At 36.9% G+C, this 25833-nt stretch overlaps 1 protein-coding gene across 3 annotated transcripts in view; it reads left to right on the top strand.

Moving 5' to 3' along the window:
• SEPTIN7 (septin 7) overlaps nt 1–25833 on the top strand; it is a 90772-nt gene that overhangs the window by 20853 nt on the left and 44086 nt on the right. For 2 of the 3 annotated variants that reach the window (XM_025464621.3, XM_049093803.1), the window contains exon 3: nt 24949–25055. In XM_025464621.3, coding sequence (XP_025320406.1) covers nt 24949–25055 — 107 coding nt within the window. Of the gene's footprint in view, nt 1–24942; nt 25056–25731; nt 25794–25833 lie in introns of those variants that run through there. The other variant, XM_049093804.1, reaches the window with a different exon arrangement.

Here is a 25833-nt window from a genome sequence, read left to right on the forward strand (position 1 = left end):
TTAAGATTTTATTTACTTATTCATGAGAGACAGAGAGAGAGAGAAAGAGAGAGAGAAAGAGAGAGGTAGAGACACAGACACAGGCAGAGGGAGAAGCAGGCTCCATGCAGGGAGCCCAACTTGATCCCGGGTCGTCAGGATCACGCCCTGGGCAGAAGGGGGCGCTAAACTGCTGAGCCACCGGGGCTGCCCCAGAACACTTCTAAAAGAAATTGAGGAAACATTCCATGTTCTTGAACAGGAAGAATAAATATTGTGAAAACGCCTATGCTACCCACAGCAATTTACACATTTAATCCAATCCTAATCAAAATACCATGGACTTGGGCAGCCCCCGTGACGCAGTGATTTAGCGCCGTCTGCAGTCCGGGGTGTGATCTTGGAGACCTGGGATCGAGTCCCACATCGGGCTTCCTGCATGGAGCCTGCTTTTCCTCTGCCTGTGTCTCTGCCTCTCTCTTGCTCTTTCTGAATGAATAAATAAATCTTAAAAAAAAAAAATACCATGGACTTTCTTCACAGAGTTGGAACAAATAATCCTAAGATATGTATGGAACCAGAAAAGATCCCAAATAGCCAGAGGAGTGTTGAAAAGGAAAACCAAAGCTGGGGGCATCACAATGCTTGACGTCAGGCTGTATTACAAAGCTGTGATCATCAATACAGCATGGTACTGGAACAAAAACAGACACATGGGTCAATAGAATAGAGAACCCAGAAATGGGCCCTCAACTCTATGGTCAACTCATTTTTGACAAAGCAGGAAAGACTATCCACTGGAAAAAAAAGACAGTCTCTTCAATAAATGGTGTTGGGAACATCGGACAGCTACGTGCAGAAGAATGAAACTGGACCATTGTCTTACATCATACACAAAGATAAACTCAAAATGGATGAAGATCTAAACAAGAGACAAATCCATCAAAATCCTGGAGGAGAAAACAGGCAGCAACCTTTTTGACCTTGGCCACAACAGTTTCTTCTAAGATACGTCTATAAAGGCACAGGAAACAAAAGCAGTAATAAACTATTGGGACTTAGTCAAGATAAAAAGCTTCTGCACAGCAAAGGAAACAGTCAATAAAACTAAAAGGCAACCTACAGAATGGGAGAAGATATTTGCAAATGATATATCAGATAAATGCTATCCAAGATCTATAAAGAACCAATCAAACTTAACACCCACTTCACTTCTCTAGTGAAGATCTACACCTGGCAAACAAGCACATGAAAAACTGGTCCACATCACTTGTCATCAGAAAAATACAAATCAAAACCACAACGAGATACCACTTTACACCAGTGAGAATGGCTAAAATTAACAAGACAGGAAACAACAAATGTTGGTGAGGATGTGGAGAAAGGGGAACCCTCTTACATTGTTGGTGGGAATGCATGCTGGTGTAGCCACTCTGGAAAATAGTGTTGAGGTTCCTCAGAAAATTAAAAATAGAGCTACCCTATGACCCAGCAATTGCCCTACTGGGTATTTACCCTAAAGATAACAGATGTATTGAAACAACAGGACACCTGCACCCCAATGTTCTTAGCAGCAATGTCCACAATAGCCAAAATGTGGAAGGAGCTGAGATATCCTTTAACAGATGAGTGGATACAGAAGATGTAGTATATATATACATAATGGAATATTACTCAGTCATCAGAAAGGATGAATATCTGCCATTCACATCAATCTGGATGGAGCTCTGAGGGTATTATGATGAGTGAAATAAGTCAGTTGGAGAAAGACCACTATCATTGTTTCACTCGTATGTGGAATATAAGAAATTAGTGAAAGGGACCATAAGGGAAGTGGGGGAAAACTGAGTGGGGAAAAATTAGAGGAAGACAAACCATGAGAGATTCCTATCTCTGGGAAACAAACAAAAGGGCTGTAGAAGGGGAGACACATGGGGGATAAGGTAACTGGGTGACGGGCATTAAGGGGGACATGTAATGTCATGAGCACTGGGAGTTCTTGTTGGCAAATTGAATTTAAATTTAAAAAAAAGAGACTAATAAAGAGACAAAAACATTACATAAAAAGATATCACAGAAAAAGTGCCTTTTTTTTTTTTAAGATTTTATTTACTCATTCACACAGAGAGAGGCAGAGATACAGGCAGAGGGAGAAGGAGGCTCCATGCAGGGAGCCGTATGTGGGACTTGATCCCAGGACCCCAGTATCATGACCCAAGCCAACGGTGTAGACATGTTCAACCACTGAACCACCCAGGTGCCCCCCAAAAGTACTTCTTACTGAGTGCTTACTGTGTACTAGGCACATGCTTAGGTTTCATATGTATTATCTAGTTTATTTCTCATAATTCATGTATTATGTTTAATTTGGTATGCAAAGAAACATAAAAATTCAAGTATCTCACTTGCTGTAATCACGCTATAAAGTTAAAATTCTCATCCAGAAAGCCTGAAATTAAATGCTATGCTAATAACCACTATAATATTGCTTCTGCTAGTTGTTTAAAACAAAAATCTTTTAAGTTGTAAGAGTTTTCCCTCCTACTTTTACCCCCCCCCCCCCCCCATTTTAGCTCCAGGTATGTTTTAAATTCTTCTTCTTTTTTCTTTTCTTCTTCTAAAGCCTTCCCCTCTCAGTGTGCAGGCCAGTGGTTCACCTACCTTTAGCTGCAAAGCAAAATCACTTTTGGTTCCCAAGCCTTGGCCCTGGAGACTGATTCTGTAGCTATTAAGCTAAAACCCAAACATAGATATTTTACCAAATAAATTGCATTGATTCAGACTTCTGTTTTCTGTCTGTGAGTTCTTCCTTTTCTGTACATTTCTTTATTTTGCAAGTTTTTATTTGTCCTTCAAAGTCCAACTTTGTTGTTACCTCTTTCTGGAAACTTCCTTTAACTCTCATCTGATTTAGAAGTTATTCTTCTGTGATTTCTACCATCTAAACATATCTAAATATAGAGTTCATAGCCTTTACTTATTTGTTTGTCTCTTCTACTAGTTTGTAAGTTCAGTGAGAATTGGAGTTATGTCTTATTTTGCCCTTTTAACTCCTCGTGCCTGCTACGTAGTAGGTGATTAATAGATATTTACAGAATTGTATTTCATTCAAAGCATTATGTAATATTTCACATTGCTTTCTAAGGATATTTTACAATCAGAATTTGACACTATTGGGGCACCTGGGTGGCTCAGTCAGTTAAGCATCCACCTTCAGCTCAGGTCCTGATCTCAGGACCCTGGGATTAAGCCCCATGATATCTAACTCCTTGCTCAGCAGGGAGTTGGCTTCTCCCTTTCCTTCTGTTCCTCCCTCCCCCTGCTCCTGTTCTTTCACTCTCACTCTTTCCCTCTTGCATGCTCTCTCTCTCAAATAAATAAATTAAAAAAAAAGATTGATACTTTTCACTTTTCAGTATGATCTTAGAGTCTTTATCAGGGCAAGTAAAAGAAAAATTATTATGAGAGGATATCATTAGTCAAATGGTCATGGATTTCTTGTCCACCTGGGATTGTATTTGTGAATTATTGATTGTGATCTTATGCATGATGGGGATGCATGATGGAGAGCAAACTAAAAGTTTTAGTTTTTAGATAATTAAAAATTAACTTGTTAGAATTTTAGTTCTCTGTAATGTTACCTATTTTGCAATATGCTTTTTGATTATTCATAATGAGGAAAATACATGTTTGTTTTAGAAAGATTTGAAACTAGAAAATATTATTATAAGGGAAAGAAAGCTTGGGTCCAAAACAGAGCTCTGAGTTTCCATTCTAGGTCATCAATGAGAACATCTCCTCCTTTCTTTAAGAAGGTATTAAAGCCTCCATACCTAACATTTAGTCTTTGTCACTGTGTTGGGTTCTCTCCTATATTCCCCTTTAAGGTTCTCATCCCTTTTTCAGCTATCTCCCCAACCTTTCTAGTCCTTCATCTGGATCTCTCATTGTACATTCAACACCGTAGTTTATACTGAATTCTTAACTGCAGCTTAGTACATTCCTTCAGTGTCCTTGTCCTGAATGAAACTTGGATCTTGAAGGACCTTTTCTCCTACAGTTTGTAACTTTCTCTGGGGGAGCTTTGTTCCTTCACCTCATGAGTTAGGACGGGAGGGAGATGGTCTTAGTTACCTTCTTTATGGTTAAAATCTCCTGTTCCATTGTAGTCCCACAAATTAGAAAAAAAAACAGAAATCATTTTAGGACAGAGTAACTCATTCTAAAAATTAAATGTCAAATTCTGAAGTTTAGGAAAAAATAATTAAGGTCTTCTTCCTTAGATTTGGCTCTTCTAATTAAGTTTGAGTTTGAGGGAAGAAGTGTTTTGATCTTATTCCTTGATTCCAAGATATAGTTTATGAAGCATATAATCAGATTTGATTTGGGGGAGATAAGTATAGTAAACCCCAAAAAACTGTTAGAACTGATAAATGAATTCAGTATAGTTGCAGGATACAAAATCAATGTGTGGATATATACTAATTATTACATATAATTAGTATATACTAATAATGAAGCAGCAGAAAGTGAAATTAAGGAAACAATCCCATTTATAATAGCAAAAATAATAAAATATCTGAGAATAAACTTAACCAAAGAGGTAAAAGTCCTGTACTCTAGAAACTATAAAACACTGCTGAAAGAAATTCAAGACAACAGAAAGAAATGGGAAGACATTTCATGCTTGTGGGTTGGAAGAACAAATATGGTTAAAATGTCTTCACTGCCCAAAGCAATCTGTAGATTTAATACAATCCTATCAAAATACCAACAGCATTTTTCATATAACTAGAACAAAAAAATCCTAAAATTTGTATGGAACTTGCAAAAGACCTTGAATAGTGAAAGCAGTCTTGGAAACGAAAAAAACCGGAGGTTAGTGAAAGCTGTCTTTAAAAAGAAAAAACTGGAGGTATCACAATTCTAGATTTCAACTTATATGAAAACGTGGTAATAATTAAAACTGTATTGTATCGACATAAAAATAGACACATAGATAATGGAATAGAATAGAAAACCCAGAAAGAAACCCACAATTATGTGGTCAGTTAATCTTCAACAAAGGAGGAATGAATATATACAATGGGGAAAAATTTGTTCAACAAATGATACTGGGAAAACTGGACAGCTAGATCCAAGAGAATGAAACTGAATCACTTTCTTTCTCCATACACAAAAATAAACTCAAAATGGCTTAAAGACCTACGTGTGAGACCTGAAACCATAAAAATCCTTGCAGATAGCATAGGCAGTAATCTCTGACATTGGTCATAGCAACATTTTTCTAGTTACGTCTCTTGAATCAAGGGAAACAAAAGCAAAAAAAATGTTGGGACCATCAAAACAAAAAGTTTCTGCACAGTTGAAGGAAACTGTCAATAAAACTAAAAGGTGGGACACCTGGATGGCTCAGCAGTTGAGAGTCTGCCTTCAGCTCTGTTCCCAGAGTCCCAGGATCGAGTCCTGCATTGGGCTCCCTGCATGGAGCCTGCTTCTCCCTCTGCCTCTGTCTCTGCCACTCACGTTCTCTCTCTCTCTCTCTCTCGATTAAATAAATGAAATCTTAAGAAAAAAAAGCCTAAAAGTCAAACTTGCTGAATGGGAGAAGATATTTGCAAATGACATTTTCGATAAAAGGTTATTATCTAAAATATATAAAAAACTGATAGAGCTCAATACCCAAAAAACAATCTAATTCAAAAGTGGGCAGAAGACGTGAACAGACATTACTCCAAAGAAGACATCCAAATGGCCAAAAGGCATGAGAATATGCTCATTACTCATCTTCAGGGAAATACAAGTCAGAACCACGATGAGATACCATCTCCCACTTGTCAGAATGGCTAAAATCAAAAACACAAGAAACAACAATTATTGTGGAAAAAAATGAATCCTCAGTTGTAGGAATGCAACCTGGTGCTGCCACTATGGAAAAACAGTATGGAGGTTCCTCAAAAAGTTAAAAATAGAACTACACTACGATCCAATAATAGCACATCGGGTGTTTACCCCAAAAATACAAAACCACTAGTTCAAAGAGATATATGCACTCCTAAGTTTATAACAGCATTACTAACCATGGGCCCAAGTATTCATCAGTAGATGAATGGATAAAGAAGATCAGATAAAGTATATATTATATGTATATTATATATAGATAAAGTATATATTATATATATTATATATAGTATATGTATTATAAATATACATACAGTATACATATATACTTTATATTCTAATATTCCATTATATATTATACAATTATAATTTATATATAATGGAATATTATTCAGCCATAAAAAATGAAACTCTGCCATTTGCAAAATGGCAAGAGCTAGAGCTAGAAAGTATAATGCTAAGTGAAATCAGAGAAAGACAAATATCATGTGATCTCACTCGCATGTGGAATTTAAGAAACAACAAATGAGCAAAGGGAAAAAGACAAATCAAGAATTAGACCATTAACTATAGAGAACAAACTCATGATGCCAGAGGGGAGGTAGAGTGGGGGGATGGAGGAAATAAGAGATGAGGATTAAAGAGTACACTTACATCATGAAAAAATAAAATAATTAAAAAAAACCCCAAAAAGGTGGTGAGAAAAATAGCACAACAAATACACATTTTGACTATGAGAGATGCTCATTTTTAGAAACATTGATGGGGGAAATGTATATCTCCAAATTAAAGAAATTGAGCAGTTTGTGAAAAAAATTTTACTTTGCCTAGAACAACTTGGAAATAAGTCTAAATAATTTAGAAGCAACTATAAGCATAATGTGGAGAGGAGAGCTAGAGGAAACCAGTTATATGTGAACAATATTAAATTGGATTCTGAAATTCTTTTCCTTGGCCAAATGATACTCTGTATTACTTGTGTTTATTTTGACAGATCACCTAGTTACCATAATTATGGTTTACATTGTAAATCAGTCTAAAAGAATATAAAATATACAGAATGAGCTGTTCAATAGGAAACTTATTTCCTTTTAAATTGAAGGTTAGCTACCGCTACTTCTGTCTATATGCTCACTAATAATTTACTCTGATATTTTTTAAACCTCCGTAATGGTAAAGTTTCCTGAAATGTTTGTCTTGATTTTAAGCAAGATAGCTATATTTTGTTGTTATAACCAACCTTCAGGGACATCACATAAGATTTGAATCTTAAAGCTTTAATTTCAATGTGAGTGTCTAAGAATGGATGAAAGTTATGTTTAGATATTATTAGATATATTAATATATTAGATATACTTAGGATATTTAGATACCTCCTGCCCAACATGTCAAAAATTGACCAAAGCTAACTTTTAGTTCAGAGTATACAAGCTACTACTTCATATAATAAATAGCAGGAGTTTCAGTGAAGATAGAGAAAAAAATTTACTAGAGGAAAAAAAATCATAAGTGAAAGTATACTTCGATGTTTTCTGATTTTTTTAGTGAGTATAAAAAAGCAGACAGTATTTTGAAGTTTTAGAATATCATAAGATACATGGTATTTAGAGTTAAGGGAGCAGTCTTGATCATTGTTCCCAAAACAAGAACTGCTCAAAAACAAAAAGCAAATAGTCTTGTCCTTTAATAGGAAAATCATGAGCCTAAGTTCTCTAGTCATATATATACTTCTTTATTATGTATTTTCATTACATATTTTATTTACCAACCGTAAAATAACTTTCTGTGAGCGTTTGTTTAAGGGTCGAAGGCAAGTCTATAAACATATGTACGTATAATTACTATATTATTCAATTTTTTTATGATGGAGGAAAAAACATAGGTATTAAATCAGCTATGACAATATAATTCCCAAATATGAAATTTACGCCCACCTCCTTTAAAACTTAGGGGAAGAAATTGATCAGATTTCTTTCCAAAGTAATTATGATCATAAAAATCAAGGTGGGAAGTAAAGACCCTAAAATAGAAATGCTAACAAGTATGGAAACTTAAAAGCTGGCTTTAGTTAGTATTTATAAAACAGTTTGAAATTTGATTTTTTTGGTGAGTGATCATATTTTAAAGATAGCCATTTTTTGAGGAAATTAGTTTTCTTGACAAATCATGTTTGTGAGGAAGAGGGGTAAGTAAAACCTTGATTTGGACTAATTGGACAGGAAGTTTTCTGAATTTAAAACCTGGGTATTACCATATGAAAAAAAAAGTATACTAGATGTTAATTTTATTTCTTTATTGCTCACTTCTCAGTAAGTAGTGTTTTTTTCATTTTGGTGATAAGCATACTGAGCCAAGAGATTGCATATAATGGTAAAGGTTGCACATCCATTAAGTGGAAAAGTTAAGATGTTTTAACTTGTGCATTTCTAAAGATTTTTAACCTTTATCCTAATTTAAACTATAGGGAGCTCTCTGAACCTTAATTGGTAGATAGAAATGTTTGGAATTTAATACCAGTTTTCTGTGAATGTCTGTTTGTAAATTTCTTTCCCAAATACTTAGGCCAGCATTATTACCTGGGAGTCGGAATTTTTGAATTTGGAAGAAAGAAGATTGGGTGGACTTTAGTCTGAGTTATAACACTAAAATGCTACATTATCTTTGGCAAGTCACTTAACATCCCTGAGGTCTTTTTCCTCAATGGTAAATAACTATCTCAAAAGGTTGGCAGTTTCGATGACAAAGAGTACCTAAGGAAAAATAATGTAAACTGAATGGGGGGAAATTGAGATGTAAAGTCATTTACTACACATTTAGAAAAACACACCCCTTTTTTCTCTGAAGGTCAGAGAACTCATTATTCACTTTATTAGGCTTTTGTATCCTTTACACTCCTAGGTACTAGACACAAGGATATTGGCAGCATCCTTGAAGCCTTGCATTTGTGAGTGCTATTCTTCGTTGTTCATCCTACATTCTTTCTCTTTTTCCAAAACATGTCCTACACCACCTCCACATTTAAAAAAAATATTTTTTCAATCCTCTTTATAATTTATTCCCTCTTGTGTTCATAATTTAAATTAAGTGCAACTGGGCACCTGGGTTGCTTAGTCAGTTAAGTGTCTGCCTTCTACTCAGGTCATGATCCAGGGGTTCTGGAATAGAGCCCCTTGTTGGGCTCCTTGCTGTGTGGGTAGCCTGCTTCTCCCTCTCCTCCCTCTGCCACTCCCCAGCTCACGCTCTCTCTCACTCTTCTCTCTCTCTCAAATAAATAAAAATCTTAAAAAAAAAAAAAGACAAATTAAGTGCCCCCAAAGGATCTCATATACAGCATCATACAATTATTCATGAATCGCAAATATGAGTTTCTCATACATAGATTTTGCTTGAGTTAATTGCTATGACTTTTTAGATAAAGTATGTTTTTTTTTTGTTTTTTGTTTTTTGTTTTTTTAAAGATTATTTATTTATTTATTCATGATAGACACACAGAGAGAGACAGAGACACAGGCAGTGGGAGAAGCAGCCTCCATGCAGGGAGCCTGACGTGGGTGGGACTCGGTCCTGGGTCTCCAGGATCACACCCTGGGCTGAAGGTGGTGCTAAACCGCTGGGCCACCAGGGCTGCCCTGAGAAAGTATCTGTTTATCAAAATTGAAAGTATACATATTCTTTGAATCCAGAATCTAATTTCTGGGAGTTTATGTGGCAGATAGAAGTACAGTATATAAGATATAATATGCAAGTTAACAGTATATAAAGATATATACATTCTTGGTTTTTTAATGACATTATTTGTAGGAGCAAAAAATAGAAAATGTCTTGCATGTGCATTAAAAGGAGGGGATGAATAAATTATGTCTCTAGTATGGAGTATTTGACACCTATTAAGAGTAAGTTAGCTCAATATGTTTTGATTGAAAAGGATGGCCATGGTATGTTACTTTTTTAAAAAATATTTTATTTTATTTTATTTTTTAAAAGATTTGTTTATTTATTTATTCATGAGAAACACACACAAAGAGAGAGCAAGAGAGAGAGAGGCAGAGACACAGGCAGAGGGAGAAGCAGGCTCCATGCAAGGAGCCTGATGTGGGACTCGATCCTGGGTCTCCAGGATCACACCCTGGGCTGCAGGTGGCGCTAAACCGCTGCGCCACTGGGGCTGCCCACATTTTTTAGAAAGGAAGTTAGAGTATAAAATGCATGTAATGAGTCAATTTTTATTTCTGTAGGTATTTAATCCATTCATGTATATATTTATATTTTATTTGTGAAAGAGAAAGCATGGAAATATACACATTGAACTGATAAATTATTTTGAGAACTGAAGGAATTATTTAGAAGATATTTAAGGAAAAATTACTTTTACTTTTTATTGTTGAATTATACAAACAACAGGAGCTTATAAAATTTAATAGTTGAACTATAAAATAGATTAAAAAGAATATATATATACATATGTATTATTTTTGATATTAAAAACTTTAGACATGGAAGTAGAGCTTCAGCAATTATTAACTCATGCCATTTACCCAATTCCTGCTACTGTTAATGGCACTAAGTTATTTCACACTGTTGTGTAGCTGTCACCACTATTGATGTCTAGAACTTTTTCATTAGGCCAAACTGAAAATCTATACCCATTAAATAATAACTCTCCATTCCCCTTAGTCCCTGGTAACCACTATTCTACTTTCTGTCTCTATGAATTTGATTAGTCTAGGTACCTCATTTAAGTGGAGTCATACAATAGTTATCCTTTTGTGTCTCATTAAGTTCACTTGCAGTAATGTGTTCAAGATTCATCATTGCTGTAGTATATATCAGAATTTCATTCTTTTTTAAGGGCAAATAATATTTCAATGTATGTATATAGCATACTTTGTTTATTCGGTTGTCTATTGATGGGCATTTGGGTTGTTTCCACCTTTTGATTATTGTGAATAATCCTGTGCAAATTGGTATACAAATGTCTTTTTAGTTATCTGCTTTCAGTTCTCCTGGATATATACTGGAAGTAGAATTATTATATCATATAGTAATCCTGTGTTTAAATTTTTGAGGTATTTTCATACCATTTTCCATATTGGCTGTGCCATTTAACATTCCCACCAGAATGCTGTTGGGTTTCAACTTGTACATCTTCACCGATATTTTCTTTTGTGTTTTTTTTTTTATTTTATTTTGTTTTGTTTTTTGCTAATAGCCACACTAATGGATGTGAAGTAATACCATTGTGGTTTTGATTTGTATTTTCCTGGTGACTAGTGATGTTGAACAAATCTTTTAATGTGTCTGTTGGCCATTAGTGTATTGTCTTTGGAGAAATGTGTAGTGAAGTCCTTTGCCCATTTTTAAATTGAGTTTTGTTTTTGAATTGTTGTCTTTTACATACGTGAATATTAATCCACTGTCATATTTATGATATACAGATATCTCCTGTAGTTTATTTGACAGTATCCTTTGATGTACAGAGATTTTAATTTTTTTTTTTTTTTTTTTATGTTTTTTTTTTTAATTGGTGTTCAATTTACTAACATACAGAATAATACCCAGTGCCCGTCACCCATTCACTCCCACCCCCCGCCCTCCTCCCCTTCTTCCACCCCTAGTTCGTTTCCCAGAGTTAGCAGTCTTTACGTTCTGTCTCCCTTTCTGATATTTCCCACACATTTCTTCTCCCTTCCCTTATTTTCCCTTTCACTATTATTTATATTCCCCAAATGAATGAGAACATATAATGTTTGTCCTTCTCCGACTGACTTACTTCACTCAGCATAATACCCTCCAGTTCCATCCACGTTGAAGCAAATGGTGGGTATTTGTCATTTCTAATAGCTGAGTAATATTCCATTGTATACATAAACCACATCTTCTTTATCCATTCATCTTCCGTTGGACACCGAGGCTCCTTCCACAGTTTGGCTATAGTGGCCATTGCTGCTAGAAACATCGGGGTGCAGGTGTCCCGGCGTTTCATTGCATTTGTATCTTTGGGGTAAATCCCCAACAGTGCAATTGCTGGGTCGTAGGGCAGGTATATTTTTAACTGTTTGAGGAACCTCCACACAGTTTTCCAGAGTGGCTGCACCAGTTCACATTCCCACCAACAGTGTAAGAGGGTTCCCTTTTCTCCGCATCCTCTCCAACATTTGTTGTTTCCTGCCTTGTTAATTTTCCCCATTCTCACTGGTGTGAGGTGGTATCTCATTGTGGTTTTGATTTGTATTTCCCTGATGGCAAGTGATGCAGAGCATTTTCTCATATGCATGTTGGCCATGTCTATGTCTTCCTCTGTGAGATTTCTGTTCATGTCTTTTGCCCATTTCATGATTGGATTGTTTGTTTCTTTGCTGTTGAGTTTAATAAGTTCTTTATAGATCTTGGAAACTAGCCCTTTATCTGATATGTCATTTGCAAATATCTTCTCCCATTCTGTAGGTTGTCTTTGAGTTTTGTTGACTGTATCCTTTGCTGTGCAAAAGCTTCTTATCTTGATGAAGTCCCAATAGTTCATTTTTGCTTTTGTTTCTTTTGCCTTTGTGGATGTATCTTGCAAGAAGTTACTATGGCCGAGTTCAAAAAGGGTGTTGCCTGTGTTCTTCTCTAGGATTTTGATGGAATCTTGTCTCACATTTAGATCTTTCATCCATTTTGAGTTTATCTTTGTGTATGGTGAAAGAGAGTGGTCTAGTTTCATTCTTCTGCATGTGGATGTCCAATTTTCCCAGCACCATTTATTGAAGAGACTGTCTTTCTTCCAATGGATAGTCTTTCCTCCTTTATCGAATATTAGTTGCCCATAAAGTTCAGGGTCCACTTCTGGATTCTCTATTCTGTTCCACTGATCTATGTGTCTGTTTTTGTGCCAGTACCACACTGTCTTGATGACCACAGCTTTGTAGTACAACCTGAAATCTGGCATTGTGATGCCCCCAGATATGGTTTTCTTTTTTAAAATTCCCCTGGCTATTCGGGGTCTTTTCTGATTCCACACAAATCTTAAAATAATTTGTTCTAACTCTCTGAAGAAAGTCCATGGTATTTTGATAGGGATTGCATTAAACGTGTATATTGCCCTGGGTAACATTGACATTTTCACAATATTAATTCTGCCAATCCATGAGCATGGAATATTTTTCCATCTCTTTGTGTCTTCCTCAATTTCTTTCAGAAGTGTTCTATAGTTTTGAGGGTATAGATCCTTTACATCTTTGGTGAGGTTTATTCCTAGGTATCTTATGCTTTTGGGTGCAATTGTAAATGGGATTGACTCCTTAATTTCTCTTTCTTCAGTCTCATTGTTAGTGTATAGAAATGCCACTGACTTCTGGGCATTGATTTTGTATCCTGCCACGCTACCGAATTGCTGTATGAGTTCTAGCAATCTTGGGGTGGAGACTTTTGGGTTTTCTATGTAGAGTATCATGTCATCGGCGAAGAGGGAGAGTTTGACTTCTTCTTTGCCAATTTGAATGCCTTTAATGTCTTTTTGTTGTCTGATTGCTGAGGCTAGGACTTCCAGTACTATGTTGAATAGCAGTGGTGAGAGTGGACATCCCTGTCTTGTTCCTGATCTTAGGGGAAAGGCTCCCAGTGCTTCCCCATTGAGAATGATATTTGCTGTGGGCTTTTCATAGATGGCTTTTAAGATGTCGAGGAATGTTCCCTCTATCCCTACACTCTGAAGAGTTTTGATCAGGAATGGATGCTGTATTTTGTCAAATGCTTTCTCTGCATCCAATGAGAGGATCATATGGTTCTTGGTTTTTCTCTTGCTGATATGATGAATCACATTGATTGTTTTACGGGTGTTGAACCAGCCTTGTGTCCCAGGGATAAATCCTACTTGGTCATGGTGAATAATTTTCTTAATGTATTGTTGGATCCTATTGGCCAGTATCTTGTTGAGAATTTTTGCATCCATGTTCATCAGGGATATTGGTCTGTAATTCTCCTTTTTGGCGGGGTCTTTGTCTGGCTTTGGAATTAAGGTGATGCTGGCTTCATAGAACGAATTTGGAAGTACTCCATCTCTTTCTATCTTTCCAAACAGCTTTAGGAGAATAGGTATGATTTCTTCTTTAAACGTTTGATAAAATTCTCCTGGGAAGCCATCTGGCCCTGGACTCTTGTGTCTTGGGAGGTTTTTGATGACTGCTTCAATTTCCTCCCTGGTTATTGGCCTGTTCAGGTTTTCTATTTCTTCCTGTTCCAGTTTTGGTAGTTTGTGGCTTTCCAGGAATGCGTCCATTTCTTCTAGATTGCCTAATTTATTGGCGTATAGCTGTTCATAATATGTTTTTAAAATCGTTTGTATTTCCTTGGTGTTGGTAGTGATCTCTCCTTTCTCATTCATGATTTTATTAATTTGAGTCTTCTCTCTCTTCTTTTTAATAAGGCTGGCTAATGGTTTATCTATCTTATTAATTCTTTCAAAGAACCAACTCCTGGTTCTGTTGATCTGTTCCACAGTTCTTCTGGTCTCGATTTCGTTGAGTTCTGCTCGAATCTTTATTAACTCCCTTCTTCTCTTGGGTGTAGGATCTATTTGCTGTTTTTTCTCTAGCTCCTTTATGTGTAAGGTTAGCTTTTGTATTTGAGTTCTTTCCAGTTTTTGAATGGATGCTTGTATTGCGATGTATTTCCCCCTCAGGACTGCTTTTGCTGCATCCCAAAGATTTTGAACGGTTGTATCTTCATTCTCATTAGTTTCCATGAATCTTTTTAATTCTTCCTTAATTTCCTGGTTGACCCTTTTATCTTTTAGCAGGATGGTCCTTAACCTCCATGTGTTTGAGGTCCTTCCAAACTTCTTGTTGTGATTTAGTTCTAATTTCAAGGCATTATGGTCCGAGAATATGCAGGGGACAATCCCAATCTTTTGGTATCGGTTCAGACCCGATTTGTGACCCAATATGTGGTCTATTCTGGAGAAAGTTCCATGTGCGCTTGAGAAGAATGTGTATTCAGTTGAGTTTGGATGTAAAGTTCTGTAGATATCTGTGAAATCCATCTGGTCCAGAGTATCATTTAAAGCTCTCGTTTCTTTGGAGATGTTGTGCTTAGAAGACCTATCGAGTATAGAAAGAGCTAGATTGAAGTCACCAAGTATAAGTGTATTATTATCTAAGTATTTCTTCACTTTGGTTAATAATTGATTTATATATTTGGCAGCTCCCACATTCGGAGCATATATATTGAGGATTGTTAAGTCCTCTTGTTGAATAGATCCTTTAAGTATGATATAGTGTCCCTCTTCATCTCTCACTACAGTCTTTGGGGTAAATTTTAGTTTATCTGATATAAGGATGGCTACCCCTGCTTTCTTTTGAGGACCATTCGAATGGTAAATGGTTCTCCAACCTTTTATTTTCAGGCTGTAGGTGTCCTTCTGTCTAAAATGAGTCTCTTGTAGACAGCAAATAGATGGGTCCTGCTTTTTTATCCAGTCTGAAACCCTGCGCCTTTTGATGGGGTCATTAAGCCCGTTCACATTCAGAGTTACTATTGAGAGATATGAGTTTAGTGTCATCATGATATCTATTCAGTCTTTGTTTTTGTGGACTGTTCCACTGAACTTCTTCTTAAAGGGGAATTTTAAGAGGCCCCCTTAAAATTTCTTGCAGAGCTGGTTTGGAGGTCACATATTCTTTTAGTTGCTGCCTGTCTTGGAAGCTCTTTATCTCTCCTTCCATTTTGAATGAGAGCCTTGCTGGATAAAGTATTCTTGGTTGCATGTTCTTCTCATTTAGGACCCTGAATATATCCTGCCAGCCCTTTCTGGCCTGCCAGGTCTCTGTGGAGAGGTCTGCTGTTACCCTAATACTCCTCCCCATAAAAGTCAGGGATTTCTTGTCTCTTGCTGCTTTAAGGATCTTCTCCTTATCTTTGGAATTTGCAAGCTTCACAATTAAATGTCGAGGTGTTGAACGGTTTTTATTGATTTTAGGGGGGGATCTCTCTATTTCCTGGATCTGAATGCCTGTTTCCTTTCCCAGATTAGGAAAGTTTTCAGCTAGAATTTGTTCAAATACATATTCTGGCCCTCTGTCCCTTTCGGCGCCCTCGGGAACCCCAATTAAACGTAGGTTTTTCTTCCTCAGGCTGTCGTTTATTTCCCTTAATCTATCTTCATGGTCTTTTAATTGTTTGTCTCTTTTTTCCTCAGTTTCCCTCTTTGCTATCAACTTGTCTTCTAGGTCACTCACTCGTTCTTCCACCTCGTTAACCCTCGTCGTTAGGACTTCTAGTTTGGATTGCATCTCATTCAATTGATTTTTAATTTCTGCCTGATTAGCTCTAAATTCTGCAGTCATGAAGTCTCTTGAGTCCTTTATACTTTTTTCTAGAGCCACCAGTAGCTGTATAATAGTGCTTCTGAATTGGCTTTCTGACATTGAATTGTAATCCAGATTTTGTAACTCTGTGGGAGAGAGGACTGTTTCTGATTCTTTCTTTTGAGGTGAGGTTTTCCTTCTAGTCATTTTGCTCAGTGCAGAGTGGCCAAAAGCAAGTTGTATTGGGAAAAAGAGAAAAAGAGAGGAGAGAAAGAAGGAAAGAAAAGAGAAAGAGAAAAAAAAAGGGAAGAAAAAGAAAAAAAAAAACGAAAAAAAAAAAAGAAGAAGAAAAGAGAAAGAAAAAGATGGAGAAAAAAAAGGGGGTGGGGGAAGGAAACAAATCAAAAAGCAAAACAAAACAAAAACAAAAACAAAAACAAACAAACAAAAAAAGAACCACCGGGGAGTATCTTCTGATTCTGTGTACTTTAAGTCCCTTGGCTTCTCCTGGAAGTTGTCCGTCTAGCCGGTGTTCTGGGGGAGGGGCCTGTTGTGCTGATTTTCAGGTGTTAGCAGTTGGGGGAGCTGCTGTGCCCCTGCCTGGTGCAGGGCTCGGTGGGGGTTGTTTACCCCGTGAGGCCGCAGGAGGAACAGCCCCAGTGTAGGGGCAGCTCTGGAAACCTGGATTCAGCTCCGGCAGGAACTCCGTCTGCAGGGCCTGGAGGCTCCGGGGCGGGGCCGCTGATGTGCTCAGCTGGGGCAGGAGCGTCCTTGCTGTCCTGGGCCCTCCCGGCCTCTGCCTGTCCCGGGGGAGGCGGGATCCTGGGCTGTGTCCCGGCGCCCTGTGCTCCGCAGCCTGCGCTGTTGGATTCGCGCTCCCGGGCCGCGCAGCCCCCTCCGTGGAGCCGCCGCCCGAGCCCCTCCGAGCTGCTCCTGGAACCGCGCAGCCCCCTCTGCACGGAGCCTCTTCCTCTGCCCGAGCCCCTCCGAGCTGCTCCCGGGGCCGCGCAGCCCCCTCCACGGAGCCGCCCCCGAGCCCCCCCGAGCTGCTCCGGGTCCCGCCGTGCGCGCTGCAGCCCTTAGGGAGCTCGGCGCACTCTCCTGGGTGCGCAGTTGCTGTTACTGTCCCCGGGAGCCCGAGGGCATCCCCGCCCTCCTGGGTCCTGCTCCAACTCCCCGCGAGCCCCTTTCCGCCGGGAAGGTCGGTGCAGCTCCTGCTCCTCCGGGACGGGGCTCTCCTGTCCTGGGGACACTCGCCCCGGCCTCAGCCCGGCTCCTCGCGGGGCCCCTCCCCCTTGGAGGCCTTTGTTCCTTTATTTCTTTTTCCCCGTCTTCCTACCTTGATAGAAGCGCGAACTCTTCTCACTGTAGCATTCCAGTTGGTCTCTCTTTAAATCTCAGGCCGAATTCATAGATTTTCAGGATAATTTGAAGGTTTTCTAGGTAGTTTGGTGGAGACAGGTGATTTGGAGACCCTACTCTTCCGCCATCTTGCTCCTCCCCCCCCCGAGATTTTAATTTTGATGGTCAGTTTGTTTTATTTTCTTTTGTTAATATCTTGATTCAAGGAAAGGTTCAAGAAATCCTTGCCAAAACCAACATCATTAAGCTTTTCCCTTGTATTTTCTTTTCAGAATTTTATAGTTTTACTTTCGATCTAGTTTGAGTTAATTTTTGTTAGGATGTAAGGGATGGATCCAGTTTCATTCTTCTACATGTGGATATTCAATTTTCCCAGCATCATTTATTGCAAAGACTGTCCTTTCCCCATTGAATGGTTTTGGCACCCTTGTCAAAAATCATTTTAGCATTTATATAAGAGTTTATTTCTGGACTACTCTGCTTTATATGTATGTCTTTATACTACTACCACACTGTTTGGGTTACTGTGTGTGTGTGTGTGTGTATATATATATATATATATATATATATATATATATATATATAATGGAAGTTTTGAAATCAGCAAATGAGTCCTCCAACTTTCTTTAAGATTATTTTAGCCATTTGGGGGCCTTTAAGATTCTATATGACCTTTAGAATAGCTTTTTCTATTACTGCAAAGAGAAAGTTGTTGGGATTTTAGTAGGGAGTGAGTTGAATCTGTAGATTGCTTTAGGTAGTATTGACATAGCAGTATTAAACTCTCCACCCAATGAAAGCTGAGTGATTTTCCATTTATTTAGGTTGCTTAAAATTTCTTTCAGTGGTGTTTTGTAGTTTTCAATGTACAAGTCATTAACCTCCTTGCTTAGGTTTATTACTAAGTACTTTATTCTTTTTCATATTGTTGTTAATAGAATTGTTTCCTTAATTTCCTTTTGGGAATATTCATTGTTAATATATAGAAATGCAAATGATTTTTGTGTGTTGATTTTTGTATCCTGCAACTTTGCTGAATTTGTTCATTAGCTCTAACAATATTTTTGTAGAATCTTTAGGATTTTCTGCCTATAAGATTGTATCATCTGTGAACAGAAATAATTTTACTTCTTCCTTTCCAATATGGGTGTTTTGTATTTCTTTTCCTTGCCAAATTGCTTTGATTACTGTGTCGAATGGAAGAAGTGAAGGTGGATGTCTTTTGTCCAGTCTTTTGATCTTAGAGGAAAAGCCTTCAGTCTTTTACTATTGACTATGTTAGCTGTGGGCTCTTTATATATGGCCTTTATTATAGTGAGGTAGTTTCCCTTTCTTCTGTAGTTTATAGAATTTTTTTGTTATTATGATAGGGTGCTGAATTTTGTCAGAAGCATTTTCTGCATCACTTGAGATGATCATGTGTCGTCCCCCCCCCCCCCAATTAGGTTAATGTGGTATATTATATTGATTGATTTTTGAATGTTGAACCATCCTTGCATTCCAGGAACAAGTCCCACTTTGTCACAGTGTATAATTATTCTAGTGTTTGCCATTGAATTTATGTTTAATGCTTTGTTGAGGATATCTGCATCTGTATTCATCAGGGATATCAGATTAAAATTCTCATCTGACTTTGGTGTCCGTGTAATGCTGACCTAATAGAAAGAATTTGTAAATATTTTCTCTTCAGTTTCTTGGAAGAATTTAAGGATGATTGGTGTTAATTCTGTATGGTTCATTGATGATGTCATTTGGCCTAAGGGCTTTTCTTTTTTGAGGAGGTATTTATTTATTTATTTATTTAGGTTTTAAATTACTGATTCAGTCTTTACTGATTATAGGTCTGTTCAGATTTTCTATTTCTTTATGATTCAGTCTTAGTAGGCTGTATATTTCTAGGAGTTTGTCCATTTTGTTACCTAATTTATTGGCATGCAGTTATTTATAGTACTCCTATAATCCTTCTCATTTTTGTAACATCAGGAGTAACGGCCACATTTCCTTTTCTGATTTTGGTAACTTGAGTCTTCTTTTATTTTTAATCAGTCTAGCTAAAGCTTTGTTAATTTTTTCTTAATCTAAGAAATAACTTGAGTGTGTTGATTTTTCTCTTTTTTTCTAATTTATTTGATTTCAGATCTTCATATTTATGTGTCTAAGTTATAAATTTCTCTCATAGGACTGATTTTTCTGTATCCTATAAATTTAGTTATTTTTTTAATTGTTATTTCATAGTATTTTAAAAATTTTCCTTGAGATTTCTATTTTGATCCATTAGTTGTTTAAGAGTGTTAGTTTTCATGTAATTGTTAATTTTTCCATTTTCCTTCTGTTTTGGAGTTCAAGTTTCATTCCATTGCAATGGGCAAAGATACTTTTTATGATTGCAGCATTTTTAAATTTATGAAGACTTGTTTGTTTTGTGGTCAGTGTTGGAATGTGCTTCATGTGTACTTGAAAAAAATGTGTTCTGATGTTGAACATAGTGTTTTGTCTGTTTTTCAGGTACATTTGTTTTATAGTGTTATTCAAGTCATCTTGTTACCTTCTGTATAGTTCTTCTATCCATTATGAAAGTGGAGTATTGAAGTCTCCGTAATTGTAAACTGTTTCCCCTCAATTCTGTCAGTATACTTAGCAACATATTTTGGAGCTTTGATGTTTGGTGTGTATGTTTATAATTCTAATGTCCACTTCATGAATTTACCCTTTTATGAATATATAATATCCTTCTTTTTTTTCCTTGTAACAGTTTTTGACTTAAGTCTGTTTTGTCTGATAATAGTATAGCCACCTCACCTTTTTTTGGTTACTACTTGCATGGAATACATTTTCTGTCCTTTTATGTTCAACCTGTGTGTGTATCTTCCAGGTAGCATATAGTTTGGTCATGTTCTTTTTAGTAGTTCTGGCAATCTGCCTTTGGGGAGTTGAACCATCTATGTGTAATTACTGATAATGAAAAGCTTTTGTCATTTTGTTGTTTTCTATATGTTTTAAGCTTTTGTATACTCATTTCTTCCTTTACTATCTTCTTTTGTATTCAGTTGATTTTTTGCAGTGTCACATTTTGATTCCTTTTTTCATTCCCTTTTCTTGTATATTCTTTAGATATTTTCTTTGTGCTTATAGAGATTACATATAACATCCTAAATTATAATAATCTAATTTGAATTCATACCAACCTAACGTTAATGACATACATAAACTACTCACAGGTAGCCCCCCCTCCCTTTTATTATTGATGCCACAAACTGTCTTTAAACATTTTGGAAAAAAAAATAAACATTTTGGACTCATTAAGATAGTTTTATAGTTATTTTTTATAGTTATTTTTTATTCATTGTCTTTAAAATCTTAACAGAAAACATAGAATGGAGGTACAAACCAAAATACACTAATACTGGTTTATATATTTGTTCATGTATTTACCTTTACTGGAGAGCTTTATATCTTCACATGGTTTTGAGTTAATGTGTAGGGTCATTTCCTTTCTACCTGAAGTGATTCCATCAGCAGTTCTGTTTTTTTTATATTTTATTTTATTATTTTATTTTTTTATTTGAGTAAGAGAGAGTGTGAACATGATGAGCAGGGGGAGAGGCAGAGGGAGAAGCAGAATCTCCACTGATAGGTCCAGTTGCTGATGTCCTACAAATCCCTTAGGCCTTGTTTACTTTTCTTCATTCTTTTTTCTTTCTTTTCCTTAGACTCCATAATTTTAAATGTCCTGCCCTCAAGTTTGCAGAACCTTTCTTCAGCCTGTTCAGTTCTGCTGTTGAACCTCTTTAGCGAATTTCTCAATTCACTTTTTGTATTTTTCAGCTTTGGAATTTTTGTTTGGTTCCTTTTTACCATTCTTGATATTTTGATTGTATTGTATTGTTTTCCTGATTCCTAGTACTTCTTTGTCCTTTTATCCTTTAGCTCTTTGAATATATTTAACACCGGTATTTTAAAGTCTTCATCTCAGTAAATCCAATATTTGTGCTGCTTCAGAAATGGTTTCCAGGAATTTGTTTTGTTCCTTTCTGTCGACTTTGTTTTTCTGTTTCTTTGCATGCCTTGTGATTTTTGTTCTTGTTGTTGAAAAATGTGCATTTGGAACAACAGTCACCTTTCCCCATCTTTGCAGACTGCCAAGATATCAGGGCAGTTATCTGATGATTGGCTGAGCATGTTCCTGAGCCTATAGATCAGCCTGCAGTGAAAGTTTGGCCTGGGCCTGTGTATGAATTTCTTAGTTCTCTCTGTGTTCATGGCTACTTTTGAATGTCTTTATTCTCCAAGGGATCTCACTCTAGCTTCTTCTTAGGGCCTTAGGTGTCTATTGTATCTATTCCCCCCTGCTTTTCTGTGCCAGGCATCTATGGGTTTATAGTCCCTCTTAGCTTCCACCATTAGTGTCCAGTGCTGCTTCTACTTAAAATTCCAGTTAGACAAGACAGATCAGTTCCTTCTGGCAGACCCTAGAGAGGTTAGAATGTTTTAAGTCAGCCCTATTCCGTTTGGTTTGAGGGGAAAATGTGGAACTGGGCTGCTATCTCCTTCAGTCCCAGGCCTACCATATGGAGAATAGGGCAAGAACAAATGAAAATGACCTAAACTTTGTTGTTCATGACATTTTCTTGACTAGGCATTTATTTGGTTGTTGTAAATCTTTGACTTTTCCCAAAGCTTCTATAAGGTTAATTCAGCCAGTTTCTAGTTGATTTTGATTTTTCTGTGAAAGCTTGGAACTTCTTAGTCTGTCATTTTGCTGAAGTTGACACTCAAGAGTGCTTTTTTAATTATAAAAATACAGTTAGTGAAGGAAATTTAGAGCATGCAGAAATGTAGAAAGCTAAGAAAAAAATATCTTTTTTTTTTTAAGATTTTATTTATTTATTCATGAGAGACACATAGAGAAAGAAAGAGGAGCAGAGACACAGGCAGAGGGAGAAGCAGGCTTCCATGCAGGGAACCTGATGTGGGACTCAATCCTGGGTCTCCAGGATCAGGCCCTACGCTGAAGGCAGCGCTAAACCATTGAGCCACCTGGGTTTGCCTCCCAAAAAATGTATCTTACCTACAATTCTACTTTGTAGTAACTGCTATTAACATTTTGATGTGTTACCTTTCAAACTTTTTTCCCCCGCTACATCATGCCTTTCATTTTGTCGTACTTTTTCTTGTTCTTCTACCCTGTACCACCAAAAAACCAAAGATCTAAACATACTTTTAGTCACTACAGTGTTAATTTTTGAATATAGTGTACTTTTACATTGGACATTCCAAAAATAGTTTTACAAGTACTCAAATTTTTCATTTATGTTTCTTTTTTTTTTTTAATTTTTATTTATTTATGATAGTCACAGAGAGAGAGAGAGAGAGGCAGAGACACAGGCAGGGGGAGAAGCAGGCTCCATGCACCTGGAGCCCGACGTGGGATTCGATCCCGGGTCTCCAGGATCGCGCCCTGGGCCAAAGGCAGGCGCTAAACCGCTGCGCCACCCAGGGATCCCAAATGAAAATATTGTAGATACTTTTTCTTTCTCTTCTCTTCTCTTCTCTTTTCTCTTCTCTTCTCTTCTCTTCTCTTCTCTTCTCTTCTCTTCTCTTCTCTTCTCTTCTCTTCTCTTTCTTCCCTGTCTTTGTCTGTCTTTGTCTGTCTTTCTGTCTTTCTTACAAAACACAAGTCAAATTTGCTAGATTTGTCCATAGTTAGCAATGGTGATCTTCTTGCTGGTCTTGCCATTCCTGGAACCAGAGTGCTCCATGGTTTACACAGTATTCATGCCCTCTTTTTCCTTGCCAAAGACCACATGCTTCCCATCCAACCACTCATTGTTGGCAGTGCATTTGAAAAACTGGGAAGCGTTTGTGTTGGGTCCAGTATTTGCCATGGATGAGATGCCAGGACCCATGTGCTTCAGGATGAAATTCTCATCATCAGATTTCTCCCCATAGATGGACTTCCTGCCAGTGCCATATGGCGTGTGAAGTCATCACCCTGGCACATGAATCTTGACATAATCCTATAAAAGCAGGGACCTTTATCCTTTCTCCATACTGCTCAGACCATGAAAGTTCTCTGCCATCTTTGGAACTTTGTCTGCAAACAGCCTGAAGGAGATGCATCCCAAGGGCTCACTGTCATAGCAATGTTGAGAACACAGTGGGATCGACCATGGCTAGTGTGGGTGGTTCTGGGATAGCAGCATCTGCAAGACCTAGATATTTCTAGGTTATTAGACTAGATTATTATTCCCCAGAGACTTGGGTTTTATTCTAGTCTTTACTCCTTTATTCAGTAAGATTTAAGTAAAAAGCAAGTATGATGAATCTATAATTTATTTATTTATCTTAGAAATTTCTGGAGTTTTTACATCTAGAAAAAAGTGACATCCCCTCATTCAGAGGGGTAAAATGTGACAACCTTGTATGGATCTTAACTTTCTTGAGAGCCAATATAAAAAGAAAGAACTCAACCTAGACAGAAATAGTATTATTAATATTTGTGACATCAGTTATTTAGGCTAAAGGTGCCTATTAAACTAACTGAACTGTTAACAATAACTAGATTCTTTAATTCTGCATTGTATTAATTGGTAATTACAGTATGATTTTTAATTTATTTAGCCTTGTATAACGTATATCTTTAAGCTGTTTATATTTTGATAAAACTTGACTGCATATTTGATATGTTGTACTAAACTAGACATGGTAGGTCAAAGAGTATGTGACTCTAAGTGGAAATTGTGTTCTACCTTCTTGCATTCCTACCTCTTACCTCAATCAGAAGCACTATAAAAAGTAATTACCTATGATTTTTTTGGAATTTGGTTTATGGAAAGATACCCTTTATACTTAAGCTGATTGATACATGGATGAGTAAATTGTGGTTCACTTTTATACTGAGATGCATTGTGATTAATTTTTCTTTTTTTATCAGCAGATCGCTACTTTTTATAGTTGCATGATTTCTTTTGGTCATTCATTAATTATTGACTATAATAAATGCTTATACCTAACTTCTTTTGTGCTTTATTTCACTGAGGCAGCAATATGTAATCCAACTTGAGTGTTTCTTTCATAACTAACTTTGGTCTTTAGGAATACATTACTGTTAAAAATGGAGACTATTGTATTAGATACATTACTGTTAAAGAGCACAGATCGTAGAATCACAAAGCTAAAATGATTCCTTGGAAGCATGAGTCTAATTTGATAAGAAAGAGAAAAAAGAACTTATTCTTTTTTTTTTTTTTCAAAAAGAACTTATTCTAATATAGAATCTTTACAGTATGTTCTAATGTCACTTCTTTGTTCTACCAGGAATTACTTGTATAAGGCAAGTTTGATTGTAGTATTGGTCGAATATTTGAGGTTGATAAAATGGCTGAGTTTAACGCATTTCCCTCCATCCCCTCATTTCTTTTAGGTGAATCTGGACTGGGGAAGTCAACATTAATCAACTCATTATTCCTCACAGATTTGTATTCTCCAGAGTATCCAGGTCCATCGCATAGAATAAAAAAGACTGTACAGGTATGTACGTTAGTATTGTTAATTGATGATAAGCTGGAGTAATGTTAACACAAAAAACACATGCTATACCTTTTATTATGCTTCCCTAGAGATAGCTTTTATATTTAGCCTCAGCCAATGTAAAGTGGCAAACCTGATTGATGATTAAAAAGAGAGCGAGCACAGGTAGTTAGAGGAATTATCTTGATTAAAACCTTCTAAATTTGTCCCTAGGAACCTCCTAGAGATTATACTGTGATGTAGTAACCTAGAGTTATGCTGTTTAACATGGTAGCACTGGCTGTATTTAGCTATTAATTTTGAATAAGATAAAAGTAAATAAAATTTAAAATTTAGTATCTCAGTTACACCAGTCACATTTTAGGTGCTCAGTAGACATATGTGTCTAGATGTATTTCCATTGTTGCAGAATGTTCTGATGGACAAGGTAGAGAAAACATGATTTGTAGAAAATCCATTGTTATTTAAATACAGGGCTCTGTATTTTCAGTGATAATACCTTATGATAGATGAATGGTAATTGTAATTCGTTAAGGCTCCCAAGTTAGGTATAGTCTAGTTTAGAACTTCTCAGTCTTCAGTGTGTGTTCAGATCACCTTTGGGAGCTTGTTAAATTTAGTTCAGTTTTAGTAGGTCTGAGATGGGCTGAGATTTTGCATTTCTGAAAAATCATAGATGCTGCTGCTGCTGCTGACCCATAGACCACACTGCATATGACAGAATGCTCTAGGCTCCAGGTCTGTACTTACTGTTTGGTAGCTAAGTGTGCCTCTTGAG

Source organism: Canis lupus, chromosome 14, assembly GCF_003254725.2.
Source record: "Canis lupus dingo isolate Sandy chromosome 14, ASM325472v2, whole genome shotgun sequence".
Taxonomy (NCBI): domain Eukaryota; kingdom Metazoa; phylum Chordata; class Mammalia; order Carnivora; family Canidae; genus Canis; species Canis lupus.